The 24,207-nt window shown below is 33.1% G+C and overlaps 1 protein-coding gene across 2 annotated transcripts; it reads left to right on the top strand.

The window, feature by feature from the left end:
* The first annotated feature begins 9,296 nt into the window (after window positions 1–9,296).
* LOC133702123 (zinc finger transcription factor YY1-like) lies at window positions 9,297–14,813 on the top strand. Of its 2 annotated transcripts, XM_062126344.1 has the most exons (6): window positions 9,297–9,527; window positions 9,779–9,837; window positions 10,139–10,338; window positions 12,093–12,182; window positions 13,109–13,252; window positions 14,191–14,813. In XM_062126344.1, exons 1-6 carry the CDS (start codon window positions 9,430–9,432, stop codon window positions 14,725–14,727), a joined length of 1,128 nt encoding a protein of 375 aa, XP_061982328.1. In that variant the 5' UTR covers window positions 9,297–9,429; the 3' UTR covers window positions 14,728–14,813. The 2 variants fall into 2 exon arrangements, with proteins under 2 accessions (XP_061982328.1, XP_061982329.1); XM_062126345.1 differs by lacking the exon at window positions 12,093–12,182 and having other exon boundaries at window positions 9,303–9,527.
* Window positions 14,814–24,207: the final 9,394 nt, after the last annotated feature.

The following is a 24,207-nucleotide window of genomic DNA, read 5'->3' on the forward strand; positions in this document are numbered from 1 at the left end:
ATCAATACCTTCTTGCTGAGTGAAGTCCCTAGCAACCAGGCGCGCCTTATACCTCTCAATGCTACCATCAGATTAGCGTTTAATTTTGTAGACCCATCGGCTACTAATAACATTCATGGACGGATGAAACGGCACTAAAGTCCATGTTCTGTTTGCGCGTAAGGCCTGAATTTCCTCACGCATAGCATTATGCCACGCCTCATATCTGTTAGCATCAGGAAAAATAAGAGGCTCATGTAAGGGAGGAGAAGCTACCCGACTGAAGGAGGCAGCAGATGTGGCTGCCGTGGTGGTGGTCAGCGCTGTCTTGGGCTGTCTCGGACGAAGAACCATGGGGTGTTTAGGAGCAACCGGACATGGAGTAGCAGAACCTGTACCTGGAATGTGCTGAAGAGGATAAGAGGAGAGATCAACACAAAATTGCAGACCAGGAGGTGAAGCCGGGAAGGTGCTGGGTTGTGCCGCTACTGAATCCTGCAATTCAGAACCTGTTCCTGCACAATAATCATTGGAAAGACAAGCACGTGGTGACAGTATGGCTGTGTGGGGTGGTGAGGCAGGGTCAGCTGAATCAATGGGCAAGGGGGCAAGCTGGGGAGGTGCGGCAAGGGGCAAATGTGAGTTGTGTGTTTTGCCGATTTGGGAAGGAATAGGCTGAAAACAGGAAGGGGGATGCAAGGATGGAAGATAGGTATGTGGAGTGGGGGGAACCGGGGGTGGTGTTACCTGTTCAGACTTTTTAAAAGGAAAGACACATTCATGAAAACGGACATGACGGGAGACATAGACACGATCAGACTTTAAATCAAGACATCGATAACCAAGATGAGACGAGCTATAGCCTAAAAACACACAAGGAGAAGACCAAAAATCTAATTTATGAGCATGATATGGACGTAAAAATGGAAAACAAAGACACCCAAATGTACGTAGGAAGTTATAATCAGGAGTGCGATGAAACAGACACGCAAAAGGAGATTTATTTTGAAGAACATGAGTAGGCAAGCGATTAATAAGATATACCGATGATTCCATAGCATAGTTCCAAAAATACAATGGGGCATTACACTGGCCTAAATGGGTTAGGCCAGTTTCGACAATATGTCTATGACGACGTTCAACTGTGCCATTTTGTTCATGAGTATGAGGACAAATTAATCGATGATGAATACCAATGGTTTGAAAAAATTTATTTAATTTTCGATATTCACCACCCCAATCAGTTTGAACAGATTTAATTTTAAGAGAAAAATGACGCTCAACAAGTGTCTGAAAACGTTGAAAGGTGGAAAATACATCAGATTTCACAACAAGCGGATAATACCAGATATATTTAGTGTACGCATCAACAAAGATAACAAAATAACGAAAACCATCAGAAGAAAACATTGGAGCAGGACCCCAAACATCACTAAAAATTAATTCAAGTGGGGCAGAAGTTTTGTGACCTGTCGGTTGTAATGACAAACGAGATGACTTGCCTAAAGGACACGTTTGACATTGAGTAAAAGATCGTCTAGACATACAAATAATTTTATTATCGGAAACTAACAAATTTAGAATGCGAGGAGTTGGATGACCTAAACGACGATGCCACAGGTCGGCAGTCGCGGACATGCAAGGAGACCAAAAAGCTTGAGGAACTGACGTAGCTGAAGACTCAGAGAGAACATAAAGGCCATCATGACTCCGACCGGAAAGAAGAACTTCCTTGGTGACGAGATCCTTCACATAAAACACAGAATCGTGAAATTCAAAATAAACATGATTATCACGACAGAATTTCTGAACAGATAACAGCGGTTTGGTAATGTGAGGCACACGAAGAACATTAGTTAACGTAAACAAGCGTTTTGGGGAATATAAAGTAGTATGTCCAACATGGGATATGTCAAGGGCCTTACCATCACCAACATGCAAGAAATCATTACCAAGATAAGGAGCAGAATCAGTTAGAGTTGCAAGGCCAGGCGTCACATGTTGATTCACGCCGGTGTCGGGAAACCAAGTCGTTACAGCAGAATCATTCGCAACAGCAAGGTGAGTAGAGGGCTGCTGTGTGTTGCTGCGAAACTGAGAGCATTGAAGAGCTGAATGGCCAAGATTGGAACATACTTGGCAGCGTACCTGTCCAGACCACTGCCCCTGATTCGGCCTGAAATCTGCAGCAGAGGTGCGCCTGTTCTGCCACTGATTCTGCCTCCAGTTTGCAGCAGAGTGGCCTCTGTTTTGGGCCTGAAATCGGTTGTTGTTGTGACGCCAATTACCCCTATAGCGTCCCTCGTTTCGGCTGTGATTAGTCATGGCAAGATGAGCAGAAATCTGAGGTGTTGGCAGCAATGGTGGCTGCTACGGCAGAGAAGAAGAAGACAACAGAGGCGAAGAGGATGAACCGACAGCCATGGAGTGAAAAGAATTCTTGTGCAGAAACTCATGGGTAAGGAGATGGCTATGAAGATCAGCATACGATAGCGGTTCGGCCTTGGTTATGAGGCTAGTTACCAAGTCTTTGAACTCACCGCGAAGACCACGAAACACATAGAGATTAAAATCTTCAAGAGACATTGGGCGACCAGCAGCAGCCAATTCGTCAAATAACGATTTGGCTTGCTGCATATACATACTAATGGATGCATCACCTTGCCAAAGGTCTTGAAAGGAGCCATGTAGTTGCATGATCCGGGAATTAGATGGAGAGGCAAGTGCCTTCTCAAGTGTGCACCAAACACAATGTGAAGTAGAACAATCTACTATAAGATGCAACATATCCACGGAGAGAGAGGAGAGTAGAGCACTCAAAATAAGTTGATCTTGTTGCTTCCAACGAAGAAAAGAAGGGCTGATGGCAGAGGAAGAACCAGCCGAAGCATCAATCATATGAGATGGAGAACACGGCAAGGAGCCGTCAACAAAGTGAAAAACACCTTGACCAAGGAGATATGGCTTCATCTGCATTCTCCAATAGAGATAGTTTGTGTTCGTAAGTTTCAACGACACAATTTGGTGGGTGTTGGATAGAGGAACCATTGTTGAAGTATGTGTTCCCATAAGAGGCAAAGGAACGACAGAATTATGAGAAGAAGAATCAGACACATGAGGAAGTTGTTCTCGACCAGCAGCAGGAGGATGACTGGCCGGTGATGTTGCAGCACTGGTGGAAGGAGGAGAATCCATGGGAAAGAGAAAAAAGAAGTTAGGGCCGGCTGCAAAGTTGCAAAGGGAGGAAAGAGTTTTGACGGCCGAAGGCTCTGATACCAAATTGAGAAATAATTAGGAGGCTTAACCTAATAGTTAGCCAACCCTTTCTATATATATGAGTAGGGCAATATACAATAGTAAAGGTGGAGATTACCACATAAGAATATGATTACAATATTTCCTATATAGTTACATTCTATAATAATGATTTCTTTATCAATCTCATTGAAGATATTTTTCTCAATATATAAAACCAAATTGTCATTCATCTACTTATCTCTCCTATCCTATTTTGCAATCTACTCTTGACAACATGAATGACAGAAAAAAATCTTTAATTTCACTGTAGCAGTTGCAACTGGTAGAAGTAATGACAATTTGATAAACATATATATCAATCGAAATATTAAATTCTTCTTTGTTTTTACCATTTTCTCCTCAAGACTAGCGATACCTTCAATACCAGAGAGCTCATCATCACTGCGTAGATCAATAATATACGTATCAAGTTGGTCACCAAGTACCATAAGATTCACTATAGAGAATTCATTGGGATAAAAAAGAGTAAGACAGATAAGCTTTTCTTTGTTGAAAGTAGAGAAAGAGTCACTTGGGTTTAAACATGCCACACAAAGAAGTAACTCTGTACTCATCTCAGTGAAACGATCATCCAACTCATTAAGCTGTATGTCAATGATATTGTTAAACAATTCATAACGGAAATGGTATAGGTTTATAATCCCTTGAGATTTTTGCCTTAAATGCCCATGAAGCTTTGATATTACATAAGAGCTAATGAATCAAAGAATCAAACATAGAAAGTTTTGATGGTATAATCACAAACCACAGAAGCAACAACAAAAAGTTCTCTCTGATTCTCTGAATATTTCCAGTTTTCTTTTTTATATGCGTTGATTACTTTTATTTTTCCATAGGATAAAATCATCAAATGTCCCTTTACTTTTCTATCTGTTAAACATAAATAAAAAAAAAGATTTGAGATAACCAGTTTATAATTCAAACACCAGAAGCATTTTTCAATGGATTCAAAGATAAATTTTTTTACTTTAGGCTTTATGAGGAGAGAATGCAGACAATCGTAGTAGAGCACATTAATACGTTGTCTCTTAACTCTTTACCTTTTACAAAATATGACTTAAGCTATTATATTAATATTTTAATGTAAAAATTATTAAAATAAAAAAAGTTAAGGGGGCAGCCCCCTAATGCTCCAGTGTGGCTTTGCCCCTGATGCTACCCTACAAACAAACGAAAGCAAAAGACTCATTACCATCATGTTTCTAGCTGCTGAAGTGCGCCATTGATATGATCCAATGGAGAATTTTGAGGAAACATTCGTATTTTTTGATCTTATATACAAGAAATTAACTAGCAAAAATCATGATGTAGTGAACATTAGAGACAAAAGATATTGTTCGATAAAGATAATTCAGGAGGTTCTTCCAAAACTGTTTAAGAGAAGTGGCCAAGATGCTATAACAGCACAGTCAACAAGATAATGCAAAGCCATATATTGATCCGATTGCCAAGGGATATCTTGAAGCAGCAACCAAAGATGAGCTTGATGTTCAACCTTTCTTTAAATCTCTCAGTAGTCTTGGCTCAAAGCTTAACCCCAAGCTCTCGGGGGTTTTCTGCCATTCAATATCTACACAACAATATGAAGCTAGCTCCTACAACAATTGATGGATTCCATACACGAAGCATTTGATGAATTATCACCCACTAGAGCTTAACCAGTTATGTCTTTCTAAGTCTATAAATGTGCATTAAATAAATTATAAAAAAGTTCAAGATGTTAAAAAGAAAGATAGGGTGTGGTAGGTAAATTTATAAAAACAAAACTAAAGAATAAGAAGAAGAATGAGAGGAATGATATTTTATTAAAAGTTTTATCAAAAGATATACCTTTATAACTTTTCTCCATATCTCTCTTTATTTGTGTATAATGCTTAAGATTACAAGTCTATTTATATGCCTCAATTCCCAGATAAAGTAATTAAACTACTCAAAGGAAATCCTAATCTAATAAAGAATCTAACATTTTAATTAAACAAGGATTCTACTAAATTAGTCTATTACAAATCCTTTTTCATCAAAGATTCCTACATTAACTAGGATTCCTCTTTTAGCTAATATTAAAAACTCTTATAAACTCTAAATTTTATTAGCCTAAATCCTAGTTCATATTGAACTTCAACACTCCTCCTCAATATCAACTATCATCATTCTTTCATCTTATCTTTCTCTTCATGATGTCTTGCCTTAATAGTGTTGATGTTGTTTGTATTTCATCATTATCAAAAATTAATGAAGGTAGTTTCACCATTATACTCAACATTAATTTTATTTTTTCAAACCATGTTTGTGTTTCTAAACCTTCAACCAGATTCATAACTTTTTCAAATAATATTAACTTTCAAACTTGTACGTCTTCAATTTCTTGTAGCTTACCTTCAATGTTATCGATTAAAACAGAAACTTCATTGTTTTTTACTATAGATTTTTTCTTCCAATCTCGCTTTGCACCTCTCTTTTTCTCTTTTGGCATTCTTGTGTTCTTTGTAAGTCCACTTAACACTTATTGGCTTCTTTTATTTTGGTCTATGAACCAATTTCCAAATGTTATTTTTCTTAATTGATCCAATCTCCTCATTTATTACAATTCTTCATTTTGTATTATTTATTGCTTCTTCAAACACTATAGTATCACATGTAGTAAGATACCAATATCGTGTTACATCCTTAAATATGATTAGTTACCTCATATAAGTCATCAAGACTCCTCATCTTTCTTGCTAGAGTGCCACTACTTGAGCTTTCACTAGAAGAAGAAGAAATTGAGTTTATTGGTGTTTGTGGAGGTATAACTATATGTTTTTGATGATCTTTGTTTCTTTCCTCCTCTTCATTAAAAGTTGGCAAGAAGTCATATTTCTCATCATCATTTACCTTCCAATCCTATGCTCCTTCTTCATTGAACTCAACATCTCTACTAATCACCATCTTTTCTTCATTAAGGTTGTAAAGTTTGTATCCTTTGAACTTTTGGTCATAGCCCACAAAGATCATCTTTTTGCTCTTGTCATCTAGTTTGGTCCTTACTTGATCATTTACATGCACATAACCAATGCTTCCAAAAACTTTCAATTGAGAGACACTTGATTTTCTTCTACTTCATTGTTTTTGTACTGAAGTCATGCCATTCAAGTTTTTAGTAGGACATCTATTTGATAAGTAGATAACACAGTTTACAGCTTTATCAAGCTCTATGAACTTGTCTTTGTCTCCATATATGTGGTTACTGACTCCATTATCTAGGTACCACATGTTCTCTTTGTCTTGCATTCTCTCATTATACACTAGTAGTAGAGTGGCTTCATTATTATTATTTTTTATCACAAGATTTGCATTCTTCTCAACCCTTTTGGTTGAACTCTAGCAATCCCTAGTATAATGACATGTATTTTGATAATTATATCATTTAACTTTTGATTTGTCAAACCTGCTGTCAAATCTAGATCTCGGATTGCTACTGCCAGTTGAACCAATGGAGAGTTGTTAAATTTTGACTTCTCACTTTATTTCAGAATGAATTCTTGAATATATACAGCATCTACATATCTATATCAGGACAACTATTAACTACACATAAATAGGTATTATCGCTAGGTTCTGATTTATAGAAAATAATATCTGACTTTCTGTTTTTACTCCCTACAAATCAGTTTCAAATCTGCCTTAATTACTTCACAATCTTCAACACTCCCCCTCAAGCTGGATGGAAGAGATCTTTCATTCCCAGTTTGTCCAAGGTGTTTTTGAACACAGGATTCCGAACACCTTTAGTAAGTATATCAACAAGTTGTTCCTCGGTAGGTACATAAGGAGTGCATATCAATCCACTCTCTAACTTTTTTTTTATGAAATATCTGTCCACCTCCACATGTTTAGTTCTATCATGTTGCACTAGATTGTCTGCTATTGCAATGACAGACTTGTTGTTATAACACAACTCCATTGGTTCATCCCACTTAATTCTTAAATCTTGTAGGATAATCTTCATCCGTAGTAACTCACAAATTCCAAGTGACATTGATCTGAATTCTGCTTCTGCACTTGATCTTGACACAACACTCTGTTTTTTGCTCTGATACTATGTCAAAGAACCATCTAAACCCAAAAGCTTAAGCTGTTAGGTGAGGTCCCATTTATTTGATAAAAATTAATCACAAGGTAATGTGGCCCTGTGCAAGTTTCAAGCCTAAAGGGCTTTCACTTGAGGAGGTGTGTTAGAGAATAATATAAATCATATCCTGGGACCTCATCTAACAGCTTAAGTTATTGGGTTGAGATGGTTCTTTGACATGGTATTAGAGCTTCAAATCTGCTTTAATTACTTTAGAATCTTTAATAGAATCGGTCAATTAGTTCCCTTTATTTGATTGACAATTTGATCTGCTAAGGCTGCCTCGACCTTCTTTTCCAAATCTTCATCTTCTTCCTTGAGAATATCCAAAACCATCTTACTTTGAAAAAAATATGATTGTAAATCCACATTCTCTTTAATCTCATTGACTCTTTCCTCATGGGCTTGTAATTTTCCTATGAGACCTTGTATTGAAAGAATATCTATATTTTACAACTCCTCTATTACGACCACCATATAATGGAACTTCTTTTGCAGTGAAGTGAAAAGTTTGAATTGGCCATGTTAAATAATCAAACCTAAATCTGATATCACTTATTGGAAAAGAAGGATAGGGTGTGGTAGTTAATTTATAAGAACAAAGCTAAAAAACAAGAAGAAGAATGATATTTTATTAAGAGTTTTTTTAAAAGATACACCTTTATTGCTTTTCTCTATCTCTCTCTATACTTGTGTATAATACATAAGATTATAACAAGCCTATTTATAGGCCCCAATAATAAATGAATTAAACAAAGGAAATTATAATCTAATAAGATTCTAACATTCTAGTTAAACAAGGATTCTAATAAACTAGTCTATAACAAATTTTTTTTTATCAAGGATTCCTACATTAATTAGGAATTCTTTTTTAGCTAATATTAAAAACTCTTATAAAATTTAAATTTTATTAGCCTAAATCTTAGTTGATATTGAATTTCAACACAAGTAAAAAAGTAAGAATTATAAACCGCCTCACATGAGGAAAAAAAAAGGTTAAAGCATAAATGGGTCGATATTTATTGTATTGGAATTTTGAATTGCAAAAAACAAAACTAGATATATTTTTTTTATAATAACTCACATTAGTTTTAAATATCAATTTAAACAGTTGGATTTGAATAAAAAAATTCAATCAAATTGATTTTTTTTTTAATTGACCATGAACCAAACAAATCAATTTGATTTTGCCAAAGTTTTATTAAAACCGAATAAATTCAAATGAGCTATAAATAAATAAATAAAGTTGAGTATTTTTCATTTAAGTCTTGATTTTTGTGAGATAAAAATGAGTTCTTGGTTAGATTTATAGTCTCACTATTTTAGTTTGATTTTCAGTTGAGTTTTCTTAGTTTATAAAATCTGTAACCAAAACCAAACCATTTTATTTTTAAAATTTTCTTATTATTTTTTTTAGTATAATTTCTTGAATAACTTTTTTTTGGTTAATTTAAGTTGTTTTTTTTATGAATATTCTAAATAAATCATTTATTTTTCTCACCCAAGTGAAATATTAAATTTTTTTATCAATTATTTATTTGGTGCTTATAATTTAAATTCTTAAACAAACTTACTTATAAATAAACTTCAGTTAAAATTATATAAATTAATACATTTATAATCATGAAAATTAATTAATTAATTGAGATATTATTTAAACTTTACATTTAATAAAAACAGAATAAAAATATCATTTAATTAAAGTTATTAGTTTAAATATTAATTTATAGTTGATGAACCTAGATCTATTAATTAGAGGAGCATGATGGCAAGAACTTATCAATTAAGGACTGGATTGCAATCTCTATCATATTCAGGTTACTGATTTGTAGTTAACCAAACTAACATATAAAAAGTGGATTACTGAGCCGGCCGAGTCTTGGCTTTCTGGAGAGACAGGGCACCGTTGACGCTCTATACTGTTCATCTTCCTTCTATCTCCTCGTCCCCCTCTCTCATGCAAACCCTAACCCTAAACCTCAATTAAATCAAAGTACCTATTGCTTTCTTTGAAGAAAAAGATGGAGGCTCATCACCATCATCAGTTCACTCACAATATATTCGAGAGACGCCCCATTATCAAATCAAAGACTCCTGCTGTTAAATGGTTCAAAGAATGGTAATTTCACTAATTATCTTATCTTTACTTTTTTTACAATTATATTTCTTTCTTTTCATTGCTATTTGTTTTGGGTTTCTGATTTAGGAGCCAAATACTCGATTTTTTTGTTCAAGCAATGATTTTTTCTTTTCTTTTAGCTCTTCTATGTTTGGTTTCTTTGGAGATCTAGGTTAGGTGTTCTGTTTTTGGAATTTGGGCTGATGAGAGTTAAGCCAACAATCTGATCGATGCTGCTTTTGTTGTCCCAGGGTGCCTCAAGATGTGGTGGCAACGGGTGGAAAGTGTTCTCTTTTCAAATGGGTTGCAGGTAAATTATGCAAGTCTGAATCTTTTTTTTTTCTTGTTATAAATAAAATCTGATGTTTCTTTGTACAAATCTATTGAGAAATCATCAATAATATGCTTGTCTCTTGAGTTAATAGCATTTCAATGTAAACAATGTAAGACTTGGCAATTGATTTGCTTTGCTGAGATTTTGTTTTGTAGAGCCCTTCTTGCAGTCATGGAAGATAAACTTTTTGAGAGCTTTTTCAGTCGAATGAAATTTTATTTATTAGTTTGATTATGCTAGTTTTACTTAACTCTCTTCTTTGATCTGTTACTTACAGAGAATCAATTGAATGTCTTGAAAGAAAAGGCAAAAGAGCCCCCGGCACCGGAGCCAGAACCAGAGCCTACTACTGAAGTTCTTTTCCTTTGCAGTTTTGAAGGGTGTGGAAAGACCTTTATTGATGCAGGTGCTTTGAGGAAGCATTCTCATATCCATGGAGAGAGACAATATGTTTGTCACTATGAGGGATGTGGAAAGGTGCTTAACTTAACCTTTTTAGGTTTTATTTTGTTTCTTGAAGATATTGTGATTTTTTTGGTGAAACCTTTGAGTGTTTGTACCTTGTATTTATACCATGTCGTGTTTACTTTCTTGGTTCAATGTCTATGTCACCTGCAATGATTTCAGCTGAGATTTTGTTCATAGATGAGCTGGCATGAAGCTGGACTCTGCCAAGGTTAAAAAAGAGGGCAGATCCTCTTGTGGAAGTTTTGAATTAGATGATTGATATCTTCCTACAAAACTCTCTAGTGACTCTGAATGCATTACATCTACTGTTTTTACTTTGCAGCTTATTTTGGATGTTAAGTTGACCTTGCATAGTGATTAATGTAAGAGATTGTTACTTGTCTGCACTCCACCTATCTGTATTTTTGCAATAACTCTTGTTCTCAGTCAACGAAAAAGCATTCTTCTCCTCAAGATACAATGAAGGCAAGAAATCATAGTGTTGTTGTCAAGAGTATTCTGATTTTCGTTTTATATGGATCTTCTATTCCATTGAACTTTTATGTTTAAGTGCATGGCTTCTGAGGTCTTGTTATGTTTTTGGAATGGCTTCGTCAAATTAATTGTTGTTAATCTGAGAGGGAAAGATCTTCATGCTTCATTGGAGGTGGGATTATTGACGTAATTGAACATAAGGTTCTTGTTTCGTGCTAATATTTTCTGTCAGATATGAAGAATTGTTTGGAAGATAGATTGATTTCAGAGCTATCTTCTATGGTTGCTGGTAGAATTGGTTAGGGGAGTGATGGGAGCACTGTTTTCATTGAGCATTGTGGGATAGGGAGTTCAGGTCAATAGTTTCTTTCTTAAGAATTCATTCATTACTGAAAGTGATTGAACTTGGCTGATGGGATGTGTTGGATTTCTTATAGTGATATGTTTTAGGAGAATTCCTTAAATAAAGTGTCATAATACTAGGATTGGTGCTTTCTTTGGAAGTTCATTTTCTCTATAGGAAATCCATGGTGTTTTTTTTGGCTGGTTAGTGACCACGGGGGAATTTTATAGACCAAAAAAATATGTTAGCATGAATCATCTTTGGATTCCCTTAGGACGCATGTCCAAGCAGGAAGATCTGATGTTTAACTATTGAATTCTTTTGTTTGATGTGCCTACAACATCCTTTGTCTTCTTGTTGTATGGAATTACTTAGATTTATTAGTAGTGTTGGAGAAGGGTACTAGAAAAGACAATCTGGGTAGGTTGGCCTGGCTTAGTACCCCATTCTTGGCTGGAGAACAAGTGCACTGGAGTCGGAGGAACAGTAGAGCTTTATACTGTTGACATTAATTCAGATGCATTTCTTAGATCATTACTTTCATGGCTGGCTGCTCATCCCTGTTTTAATTGGAAATCTTAAATGCTTTTTCAAAGGACTTGAGTTATTTTTTTGGCTTTTAGCTTGATATGGAATTGGACTCCTATACCTAGATGCCACAACCAAATTTATATTAAAATTTTATCGGACTTGCCATTGCCATCAGCACTAAATGGGCAAAACAAGAGTGGTCAAATATATTTGTTGTTGAAAAACGAACCTGCATATGTGGCATAGATTTCTGTAATGATTGAGATAGTGTATGCTTAAGTGTAATTTTTTAGCAAAAAGCTTATTTTCACTCTATGTTTAGCTTTCAAATGTTATATTTCTCATAAGTTTTCTTTTACTATTTCCTCTTTCTAAACTTGTATTATGGCATTTACGTGGTGTGTATATGCTGCAGAAATTTTTAGATAGTTCCAAGTTGAAAAGACACTTCTTAATTCATACTGGTGAAAGAGATTTTGTATGTCCTCATGAAGGCTGTGGTAAGGTGATAAATCTTTCACTAACTGTTTTCTTGTAATTAGTTGACATGTTGATGGTTAGATTGTTATGTTCTCTATAAAAGTAAACTTATTTATGTTTCTTGTGTGCCCGAATTAGTCTTCCGTCACTGTCTTACATTCAGGTTTCTTATTATTTGTAATTCTCATTTAACAACCAGTTTGTTGATTTTTCCAAATTCTGCAATTATACTTTGAACCTATATTTTAAGTTCAGCAATTTGGAGACAGTTAAGTTGTAAAAAAAATTTCATTTCCAATTTCAGTACTGTTCTTCATTTCTGGTTTTCATTCTCTAATGGAAAATTGGATATGCATCTATTTATATATATAAAAAAATTGTTTTTATCTAAAAACAAAAGACTGTCATCTTTGCATATTATTTTTCATTCAGAAAGCAGTGAACAACTTATAAAACTGGGTTTTCCAAATTCATGGGAAACAATCAGTTGGAGAAATACCACATTTGTGCAGGAATTCCTGATTTCCTTTTTCAATTAGAATTGTTTTATAAAACAGCGCCAGTCTTTCATAACTTGATATGCCTTGGACTACTAGATTTGGAGACTGGATAGGTTACGAAACCTTCTTTCCCTCTGCTCTTTTATTTTGTTTTTATTTTTTTAAAAACAGGGAAGGGGTGGTTGTTTGTTTGTTGATTGTTGCACTTGGCAGATGGTTGGGAGCTTCAAAGGAAACAGTTGCTTCAAGTTTAGCATGAATCTAAGGCAGAAAACTGTTGTGTTCAGTGTTCTAGGCTTTGTGAGAGATATCATCCGTGACAGATTGATGACTTGTTTTACATTATTGTATGTCATGTGCTTCGGATGTCTTCTTTACATGTGTTGTGGTGGATGCACCACTTATTATTCAGTGCAGTACTTCTATCTAAGCTTGATTTTGTTTGATGCAGGCATTCTCCTTGGACTTCAACTTGAGATCTCACATGAAAACACATTCACAAGAAAACTATCATATCTGTCCATACTCAGAATGTGGAAAGAGATATGCTCATGAATACAAGCTGAAGAACCACATCGCATCTCATCATGAAAAGGTTAGTTCCATTCCTTTACTTGTAATGTTTTTGATATGCCATTCCACTGTTCATTTACTTTCATAATTGGTAGTCTTTTATAGCGGGGATCAACATATACTATGCACTCTGATGCTCTTGAACAAACCAATAATATTTGCAATGTCTTTCATATGGTGAAGGCATAGTTTTCCACCTTGATGCATTCATTGATTTACATTAATTTTTTAAAATAAAGTACTTATTGTATGCAAGACAATGTGGAGATGACAAAACCTATGATTATGGAGGATGGATCATTGCTCAATTTTAAATGTTGAATGTCTTGGAACCCTTGAAACTATATCATATACCATACAGGTCAGATTGATTTAGTTATTGTTTGGGATTGATTCACTCTTGCGAGGATTTTTTTTTGGGGTGGGTTAGGGGATTGGCCCAAATATCAGGTTCTGTTTGGTATGAATTTTGCAAATTGATTTTGTATTTTAACTGTTGACTCGTGGAAAAGCCATAAATGTGTTGGGTTAGAAATAACTTTTGACTTGGACCCTTATTTGTTGAGAAGTAGTTTCCTTTTAGAAAGTGGTTTCCTTGAAAGTGGATTTCTGAAAAGTGGATTATTTTCTGATGTTTGTTAGTGTTAGTGTCATAGAAATTAAGTTGGAAAACAGTTTTTAATATTTGGCTATGACATGGAAATAAGTGGGAGAAAAGTTTGTTACAAAATCAAGTCACAATTTTTATTGAATCAAAAGTTACATTTTTAACTTTTAACTTTTGGTTTCTAAGTTATACCACATCCATTTTTTATAAAAAGTTGAGTATTTTTTTTTTTATCAATCATAATTCTAACTTAAATTTATTTTAACTTATTTTTTCGCAAGTTATTTATGAAAAACAACTTTTGAATTATGAAAATTGCAATCTGATTCTCAGAATCTTCTTTAATTCTACAGAATCCGACACCGGATGTGGTGAGATATGCTACACCTCCAGAGAGGATAATGAAAAATCCCAAGCCTCCTTCTGGGGTTTATGGCTCTGCTTCATCAGATAGACCATACATTTGCCCTTATGAAGGGTGTGAAAAGGACTACATCCATGAATACAAGCTCAAACTTCATCTAAGAAGAGAGCATCCTGACCACATGGCAGATGAGAATGCTGAGAATGCAAATTCTAATGCTGATAATGAGATGGATGAAGCCAGTGATCAAGATGCTTATGGTGGAAAGCGTGTGAATGGGAAAAGTCAGAAACACAGCAGGCCCAAGCCAAACTTGAAGACGCCGCCTGTAAAAATCAGACAACGGAAAGGTTCAAGTTCATCCCCTGCCACATTAAATGTAGTGAAAAAACCTTGGCCAGTTAAGGATGACACTTACGAAGAAGACAGTGAAGAAACCGAGGAAGAGGATCACGACAATGCAGAGGATGGATGGAGGTATGGAGGGAACGAGGACGATGACGAAGAGACAGAGGATGAAGACTAGGGCACCCTGTTACCCTTTGGGGTTTGTGTTTGTAATAGTTCTCAAAATAAATGCTAAAATTTAAGTAAATTCATATTTTACTGGTCTATATTGTCTAATGCTCTCTCCCTCTACTCCCACAACAGAAGCCATTCTTAAATTTTTGCCCGTTGCCATTCCGCCTTCCAAAAGATTTTTACCCTAACAAACGCAATCATTTGCTGCAAGCTCTCTGATAAATTTATGGTTAGGGAAATTATTTGGTCAGGATCTACTTAGAGTGATGGGTGGAAGGCTGCCAAATCCTGCTTTTCTCAAGATTGATGAGCAGAATCTCTGCCAGAACTTCCTTTAGCCCTGCCAAATCTTTACATCTAATGAGGATTCTTCTCTGTTGTAATTAAATTTGAAAAGATATTCTATTTTATTGCAAAGGTAGAAAGATTTGGATCATAGAATATCTGTTTTCTTATCAATAGTCCATTGAAGAAACCTTTGGGGCAAAAGGCAGAAGTTTAATAATTAGTTAGTTCAATTTTTTGATTCTCTTAGGTAGTGTTTTTTTGTTTGGTTACCGTGTCCAAACAAAAAAAAATGGAGATGGAGATTGAGATGGAGATGATGGAGACAGAGAGAATATGTCCTGTATTTTATAGTACAATTTTTTTTTAAAATTATTATAGAGATTTATTTTATATCTTTTTCTTAATCTCTTTAATCAAATATGTTTTTCTCTCTTCTATATCTATTTATTCTTTTTTAAAATATTAATCACACAATTTATAAACAAAGTTGTCATGTGTATTTTATAAGAATCATCTAATTTTTAAATTGCTCATTTTAAAATCATAGGTTATTTAATATTTAGCTTTTATTCCATCTCACCACCTGCTATTACTACAACCACCCCAGCATTTCCATCATCATCATTATTTTTTCGCTGTCATAATTTTCACCTTCAATCTATTATTGTTATTATCACAACTATTATTATTTTTATATGATGATCATAACACATTATTTTTTATTTTATATCATTACTTATCAAACATTATAATATTTTACATGTAAAATATTTAAAAAATTAAAATTACACATTTTATATGTGAAATACTTTACATCCTTGACATACAATTTATTAATTATTTTTCTTTACTCGTTGACCACCTATTAAAAAGATTTCAATTGTATCTATAATAATTTATTCATTAACTTATTTGTTTTGTTTTATAGCCAACATAATAAAAACTAGTCAAAGAATATTTAATTTACTTCATAAGAAAGAAAAAAAATAATACTTAGAGGGTGTTTGTTTTACGTGAAATATGTTATAAGAATGGTTTTTTTAGGTATTTTATATTTGTTTTTTGTAAAATATATTTTATAAAAAAACAAGTCAATATAAAATATTTTACATTCTAAACTAGGTTCATTTATTGTTTAAACTTGGTTTATTTATTAAAAAAAATTTCAATGAATTTTTGTAAATTATTTTATGTATAATTTACTCATAATATTATCTAATAATTTTAATTACCACCACCTTATTACCATGACATTCGTCTTTGCCGCTATCACCTAATAACCACCACGACCTCCATCGCTATTGCCATCAACCCAACTATCACCCCCACCACCCCATCACCACAATGATCCTATTACTCTACAATCACAACAACCGTCAACACTACCATCACCTCTACCTCTATCTTCATCATTATCTCTAGATCATCATCATCATAACAAACATAACATATCATCGTAACAAACATTTTTAGATGTTTTTATACAAATAAAAATAATATTAAAAATATAATAAGTATAAACAACACAAAATTCTATAACAAGTATGAGTAGGAAGGCACACCAGGGTATTCAATTTTGTCAATGATGGTGCTGCAAGATTTGACAATGCATTTGCCATTTTTCTTATCTTCCTAATGCTTGGAATCTTCTTTGTGCTGCATCAAGCTAACTCCATCTAACGTTGCAAGAAGATAGATTAAGTTGTTCTTCATTTATAAACTAATCATCTCTATTTATCCTACACCTAATCTTAAAGTAAATAAATAAAAAATAAAATTCCTAAATTGAATAAGAAAAAAATAAATAAGGAAAATAAAATTCCTAAACTAAATAAAAACAAAAATAACCAAGAAAATAAATAACTTTAGCTAAAAATCATCAAGTATCTATTATACCTTTCACACAAAATATTTTATATCCTTAAAACATTTTATGCAAAATACATATATAGTCATATAATTTTAAAAAATTCTTGGTTGATATGTTTTTGTGAAACTTAAAATTTTTTATTTTATATAAAAAAATACTAATTTTTTTTTATAGTTTATATAATAAAAAGTTGAACCGTCATATATAATAAATAAGTGTAAGCAAAATGTTTTTGGACTTAAGCCATATGCGTTCAGCTTGGCTTGCTTAGGCACGACTTAAGCTTGAGTTTGTCTTTTGCCAATGCATTTTGGACTTGGATTTGACTTTATTATAAAATAAATATTTGGCCTTTAAAGAATTTTCTTTGCCAGCCTATTTATATATCAAATCCATAAATAAAGAGTCCGGATATTCTTATTCTTCTTCTTTGTCATCTAGTTCTTAAGGCGAATAATTTATTCCTTTTTATTCTTTTTATTTTAAAAAACATAACAATGAGGTTTTTATTTCTTTTTTTTTATAGTGGGTAATTAAGATAAAATACAAGAAATTAATTGGTCTTATTAACAAGTATAAAATATTAATAAAAAGGAAAAGTAGTAGCCCAAAGCATGGGAGTGTCCTACCATTTATATTTCATATCCAATTTAGTCTTTATTTTTTTGATTGTTGTTTGTCTTCTTTTTCTTCTTCTTTTTTCTTTTTTTTTTATCTTCTTTGATTGTTTTTTTTTTCAATTTCATCCCTTATCATTAGGTCTTATTAGATTTTTTATATCAAATTTGATCCTAATTCTTTTGATATATATTTTTAAATCCTTCCACAAATTAAATTTTGTTTCAATTTCATCCCTCATCATTTAATTTTTTTCCCTCATGTCAAAATTTGCCCCTATTTTTTTTAGAGATGTTTATTTTGTTTATCTTTTTTTTTTATTTCATTTTTCATCCCTCAACATTCTTTTTATTGGGCTACGGGCTTTGAATGTTCACACGAGTTGACTTTGATATTTTTTAGGACCTTTTATAAAATTGATTTGTTTTTCAATTTTATTATTCAATAATTAGTTTTTTTTTCCCATCTACATGGTTAGTCTCGGCCTAATGGCTACAATCACGAGTTTTTAAGGTTAATGCTGGTTAAGTGTGGTCTTTTTTTTATGTCCCTTTTTAAATTTTTTTTTTCATTTTCATCCTCGAAGATTATTTTTTTTAGAGTTGGTCTTTATGCTTTTTTTTCCCTCACTTTTCTTTCTATTGGGTTATTCCAATCTTGTGTTAGTAGTCATAGGGTTAGCGGGTTAAATCTAGTTGACTTGGATTATTTTTCCTTATATTTTTTTTAGAATTACAGAGGACTTTTCTTTATTTTTTTTTGGGTTTGCCTTTCGCGCTATAAGTCCTAGTTCATGCCTCATTTTTTTTATTTTTTGAGAATTTTGCTTTGTTGTTCTTTTGGGTTTTATAGTTGAGCTTCATGATTTGATTTAATTTACTTTTGTTTGTGATTCTTTTACCTTTTATTTGCACAAATAATCATTGATTATATAAAAAATATATGATAAGAAACATAGTTATTAAACACATTTTAGTACATGGCCTGTGTTGCGAGATAAAATATCCTCGTGTTTTTTCAATTTCATTCTTTAACATTTATTTATTTTTTCAGAATTGGTTTTTGTTTTTGTTTTTTCACTTTCATTTCTATGGGGTTATCTCAAATATGTGCTCATGATCGCAAGGTTTGCACGTTTACATAGGACCCAATTGTTTTTCATTGTTTTTTTTTAGTTTCATCATTCAACATTGAGTTATGACTTTTTCACTTTTTTATTGACAGATGGTTGTTTCATTAAATGAAAATAATATTATAAGAAACATAGTTGTTAAAAACAACTAAGTATATGATCCATGTTGTAATATCAAATATTTGAATCTTAGTTATCTCTTGATCAAATATCGATTTAACTAATTAGATACATGTATAAGCATTTCGATTTGTGATTGAAATTTTTTTCATATCTAAAAAATATTAGAAAAGCCTGTATATTTAATTTTTACTGAAAAAATAATCGCTCTGTGGCAAAGCACGAGTACAAAACTAGTACATAACTATAATTGCATTTGGCTGATGCCCCAATGCTAGCTTGCCTAGTTTTTTTTTACCAATACATTGGACACATTCCTGATTTATTGTAATGTCTGTTTAGCATTGTGCTAACTTCTATTTTTCAAAGTATTTTTTGTTTAAAGAACATCAAATTAATATTTTTTTAAATGTTTTTTTTTATGATTTTGATATGTTATTATAAAAAAATTAATTTTTTTTGAAAAAAACATTACTTTGATAAATTTTCAATTAAAAAATACTTTTGAAGAAAACTTGCACCATGTTATAAAACACATATAATAGTACATTAATTGCTAAAAGCAAGAAGAGAGATGATGGCATTGTTTGGGAACCTGAACCAAATGTTTTGACGTGCTAATGTCAAAAATAAAATTTTAAAAAATAAAAAAAATATTATTTTTATGTATTTTCAAGCAAAAAATACTTTGAAAAATAACTGCTATCACAATACCAAATACTGCATATGTATAATACATATACCAAAGTGGCGAAGCTAGATTTTGGTTTTAATGTTCCACGCAATGATGAGAGTTTTTTACTTTGATAAATCTAACAGTGGATAAGATTTACTAATTTTATAAAAACACAGTAAATAAATAAACCTGCTGAATATCAACACCGGCGGGGCAAAAACACATAAAGACAATTGCTTTAAAGTTTCAAATAGAAATAACAGAACAACTAAAACAAAAGGCAAAAATACTGTAGCCCCCTTATATTTTCCTATTCTCCACTATAGTCTAATGACATTTTTGTCATTCATAAGAAATATTGCATGCCTTTGAACTAGGGTATTTTCATCTTTTCATATGGAGCATTAATTATTATGAATTTTTTTCGGGGTGTTTTTGTCTATTCAATATATTTATGAATAGTTAAAAAACCAAAATACCTCTGGGCTAAAAAAACTAACACTATAGGGCAGGGATGTTGTTGTCTTTTTTTTTATAATACAATAAGATTACATATATGACCTTAGGGAAAAAAAAACATTAAGCTATTGAAATAGGGGTATTGACATTTTTTATCTCTTTTTTTTTTTGTAATTGTTGGTTTGGTTGAGGGTAGTAATGTAATTTACCATTTGATTTATAATTTTTAAATGAAAAAAGCTGCAGGCACGTGGGCGATGCCATGCACTTTGGGCAGCGTGTGTGATGTCTTCTGGTGGTAGAAAATGAGCTTTCACTGTCTCATTTAGTTCTCTTCCGTGTCCTCTATACTTTATTGGTGGTGCATAAAATCTAAAGGTGATCGATTTGTTGTCGGTGACCGTTTTTTTTTCCCTTTCATTTCTCTCTCCTACCCTAGAAAATCAACTTCAATCCTTATTGTTACTACCCAATTTTTGACCTAGTGTTTTTGATAAAATTTTGAAAAAAACAAAAAATAGAAAAATACAACGAAAACCAAAAAAAAAAAATGTTAATATATTTGCATTGTTTTTAGCATTTTTAGTGTCATTTCAAAAGAATTTAATTTTTAAAGGTTTTTTTGAACGTGTTCGACTTCTAACGCGTCATTTTTTTAAAATCATTGATTTTTCTAATTGAGTCGACGTTGATATTGCTCGTTTTCAAAAACATTTCAAAATACAAATGTAACAACCCGAATTGTTTACTTAGTTTTTTCCATTAAACTTCCACATAAAGGGTAAATGGAGCATAATTTTTTTTTTCATTCAATTCACCAAAATTTCTAGTGAAATTTAGGCAGAGTCTCTCCTATATCGGGAGATTCCAAATTATCGACAATTTACCCTGCACACATTTATAATCACATCCCAACCATAATCACATCCATAATTGGTACACATTAACCATTTAATTAATTCAAGAATGAATTCAGGGCAAATCTTTATACTCAATCTCCATCTCATATCACATGCGTAAGTTAGTAATTAGGAGAACCATCCAAGCACTGAAATTTCATAAATAAACACAACACAACTTAGCATTCTAAACATAAGCTAGTACATTATAATTTCCCAAGCATAGGTTGATACATTTAATATTCCAAAAACAAAATAATACAAGGAGTATACTATTCTATTTAGATTACATGTTTACTGCATAACAACAATTACACGAATAATCCCTAGGTTCTTAACTTATACAAAAAGGGATCAAGGAACCTAAATTCTACTCCTGACGTGAATGGGAGGGACCTGCAAAACATAAATTTTCCATATAATTAAAAATAACTAAAATACAAATAATTCACGGAAGAAAATTATACAGCACATCTACCCACTTAAGTCATATGCAATTTAACACACGACCACCATACCTTTATACTCAATCTCCATCTCATATCACATGCGTAAGTTAGTAATTAGGAGAACCATCCAAGCACTGAAATTTCATATATAAGCACAACACAACTTAGCATTCTAAACATAAGCTAGTACATTATAATTTCCCAAGCATAGGTTGATACATTTAATATTCCAAAAACAAAATAATACAAGGAGTATACTATTCTATTTAGATTACATGTTTACTGCATAACAAAAATTACACGAATAATCCCTAGGTTCCTACTTATACAAAAAGGGATCAAGGAACCTAAATTCTACTCCTGACGTGAATGGGAGGGACTTGCAAAACATTCTGAACCCGAATAGTTAATCAAGTGTTATATTTCTCCTCCCACGTACCGTTAATGCTGATGTTAACCAACTTGGCTAACATCATTAGCCTCCTATATCTGGGACAGGCTAATCAAATTTAAAAAATAGCTGTTCTCAAAATTCATTGTTACTGTTCATTTCCTCCAAAAGAACCCATAAATTAAATCTAGTTCTCTGTTTCTATTTTCTCGTCATTTAACCTTTCCTTTCGCCCTTTTCTTTTCCTCATCAATAAACACCAAATTTTTATAATTCAATAGTTAATTAAAATAATTATTAACTAAAGGAGATATAGGTATCGAGTACTTACCTGCTGTAGACGCTCGACTTGCCTTCCCCTGTTGTTGCTGTACTCCTCCTGCGGTTCCTCCTGAAACCACAAACACCCATCATTATTCCATATTATTCCATATATCACAACACAACAACAACAATGGCAATAATATTCATTTCTCTTTTACCAATCTTTTCTTTCTCACTTACATTCCTTATTATTATCCTTTAACATTTTCAGCTCATTAGTAGTCCAAGTGGACATCATGAATTCAATTTTGATCACAGTTTATTCCTTTTTGAAGATCAAGACACACTTTAAGAAGGGCAAGAAACAAATTTTACCCTTAATATGGCTAAATTTTGCCGTTTTATCGACTTGGCCGAATCTACCAATAAGGGTGGCAGCTTGACCTCTCCTCATATTTTTATTTGTATCTGGAGTTCTAGGACTCTAAATTATACGGGGTCAGACTCGTTGGAAAGCTAACACTCCCGGCTACAACTTCTATAAGGGACCGTACCTGTATTCTATCATCTTTAGGTCCAAATTCCCTCAGTAACCATGGTAATGAACCTGCCCTATTTTGTCAATGGAGAAGGTATCTCCAATTTTATCTCCAATCCTAATTCCTCATCAGATACAATCATGCTTTCACCTTATGTATGGTATCTTGGAACGTAGTTCCTCCTCCTTACAAGTTATAATTAGTAACTACATTCTAACAGCACATCTCAATTAATTAACAAGGAAGTCATAAGTTCTCCTCCTCTGTTTTTCTTCCCCTCCAGTGGTTGGTCCTTAAATCTGTTCTTTCTTTTTTATACACTTAATCACCACATTTCCTTATTGTTCACCTCCTGAAAATTGTTTCACTTGAGCAACAAGGAAAACAACACAGAAATCAGAATTTCCCTTCTTTCCTTACAATCCCATGGCCAACCACTATTTCCCCTTAGTCTTTCATTTTTTTGAAATCTTCTTTGCATAATTTCATCCTTTTTAGGCAACCTATACTGCTCAACTCATTTAATTCCAATCAATTCCACATTTCCCCAAATTTTACTCAAGGACCCTAATTTTTCAAACTTCAAATTAATGCACAATTCTTGTATGAATTTAAATTGGCATTTCCAATTTGTTTAGAACTTCATACCTAGAGGAAATTTAGGTTTGATTAAAGTTTCCTAACCCCTTTCTCATCTATAAGCAGCCGACCTCCCTCTCCCTCTTCTCTTAACAATTCCATCACTTTTCTTCTTGCAAATCTCCTGCTCAAGTTTGTCTTCCCACTTAGTAATTCTAAGGTTTGTGTAGGTATAGAAATTTAGGTGTTTTCTCTTAGGCTTGATGAAGGAAAATCTGAAAAATTTCCCTCCCTTTTCTTTTTGTTACCTACTGGTCATGTATGAGAGAAGGAATGGGTATTTATAGTCCCATTTCTTCTTAATTCCATTTTGGCCCCATCTTTCTTTCTTTTTCTTATTTTAGCCACTTTTTTTTTGCATTATTTTGTATTATAACAAAATTCTGAATTATTATAAACCTCCCCCTTTTTGTATACTTTATTCTCGGGCTTCACATTCTCCTCTCCTAATAAAACTTTCATCCCTAAAATTTAAACTACATACTTGACACAAGGAATAGGTGGGGGTATTTTTCCTTAATCTCTGATTCTCTCTCCCACGTTTCTTCCTCAATTTGTGAGTTACTCCACAACACTCTGACTAGTGGTACTCGCTTATTTCTCAATGTTTTTTTTCACTCTGATCCAAGATCTTGACTGGCCTGGTCTCGAGTGTCAAGTCTTCTTTTACTTATATAGGAACTGGAGGTAACACTCATGAAGGATCTACTTCCGCCTTCCATAATAATGATACATGGAATACATTGTGAATCTTCTCTAGATGCGCCGGTAGCCTCAGGCGGTAGGCAACTGACCCTACCCTAGCTATCACTTCAAATGGGCCAATGTACCTTGGAGCAAGCTTCCCTTTCATTCCAAACTGGATGATGCCCTTCCACGACGCCACCCTTAAAAATACCTTATCCCCTATCTGGAATTCCAAGGGTCTTCTCCGATTATTCGTATAACTCTTCTGTTTATCTTGGGCCTCCTTCATTCTTTGTCTAATCACCCTCACTTTATCGGTCATTAATTATACCATTTCAGGGCCTAGGAGTTTCCTTTCCCTAATTTCATTCCAACATATCAGAATGTGACATTTCCTCCCATAAAAGGCTTCATATGAAGCCATCATAATAGAAGCTTGGTAACTATTATTAT

The sequence above is a fragment of the Populus nigra genome, chromosome 8, assembly GCF_951802175.1.
Source record: "Populus nigra chromosome 8, ddPopNigr1.1, whole genome shotgun sequence".
NCBI classification, from domain to species: domain Eukaryota; kingdom Viridiplantae; phylum Streptophyta; class Magnoliopsida; order Malpighiales; family Salicaceae; genus Populus; species Populus nigra.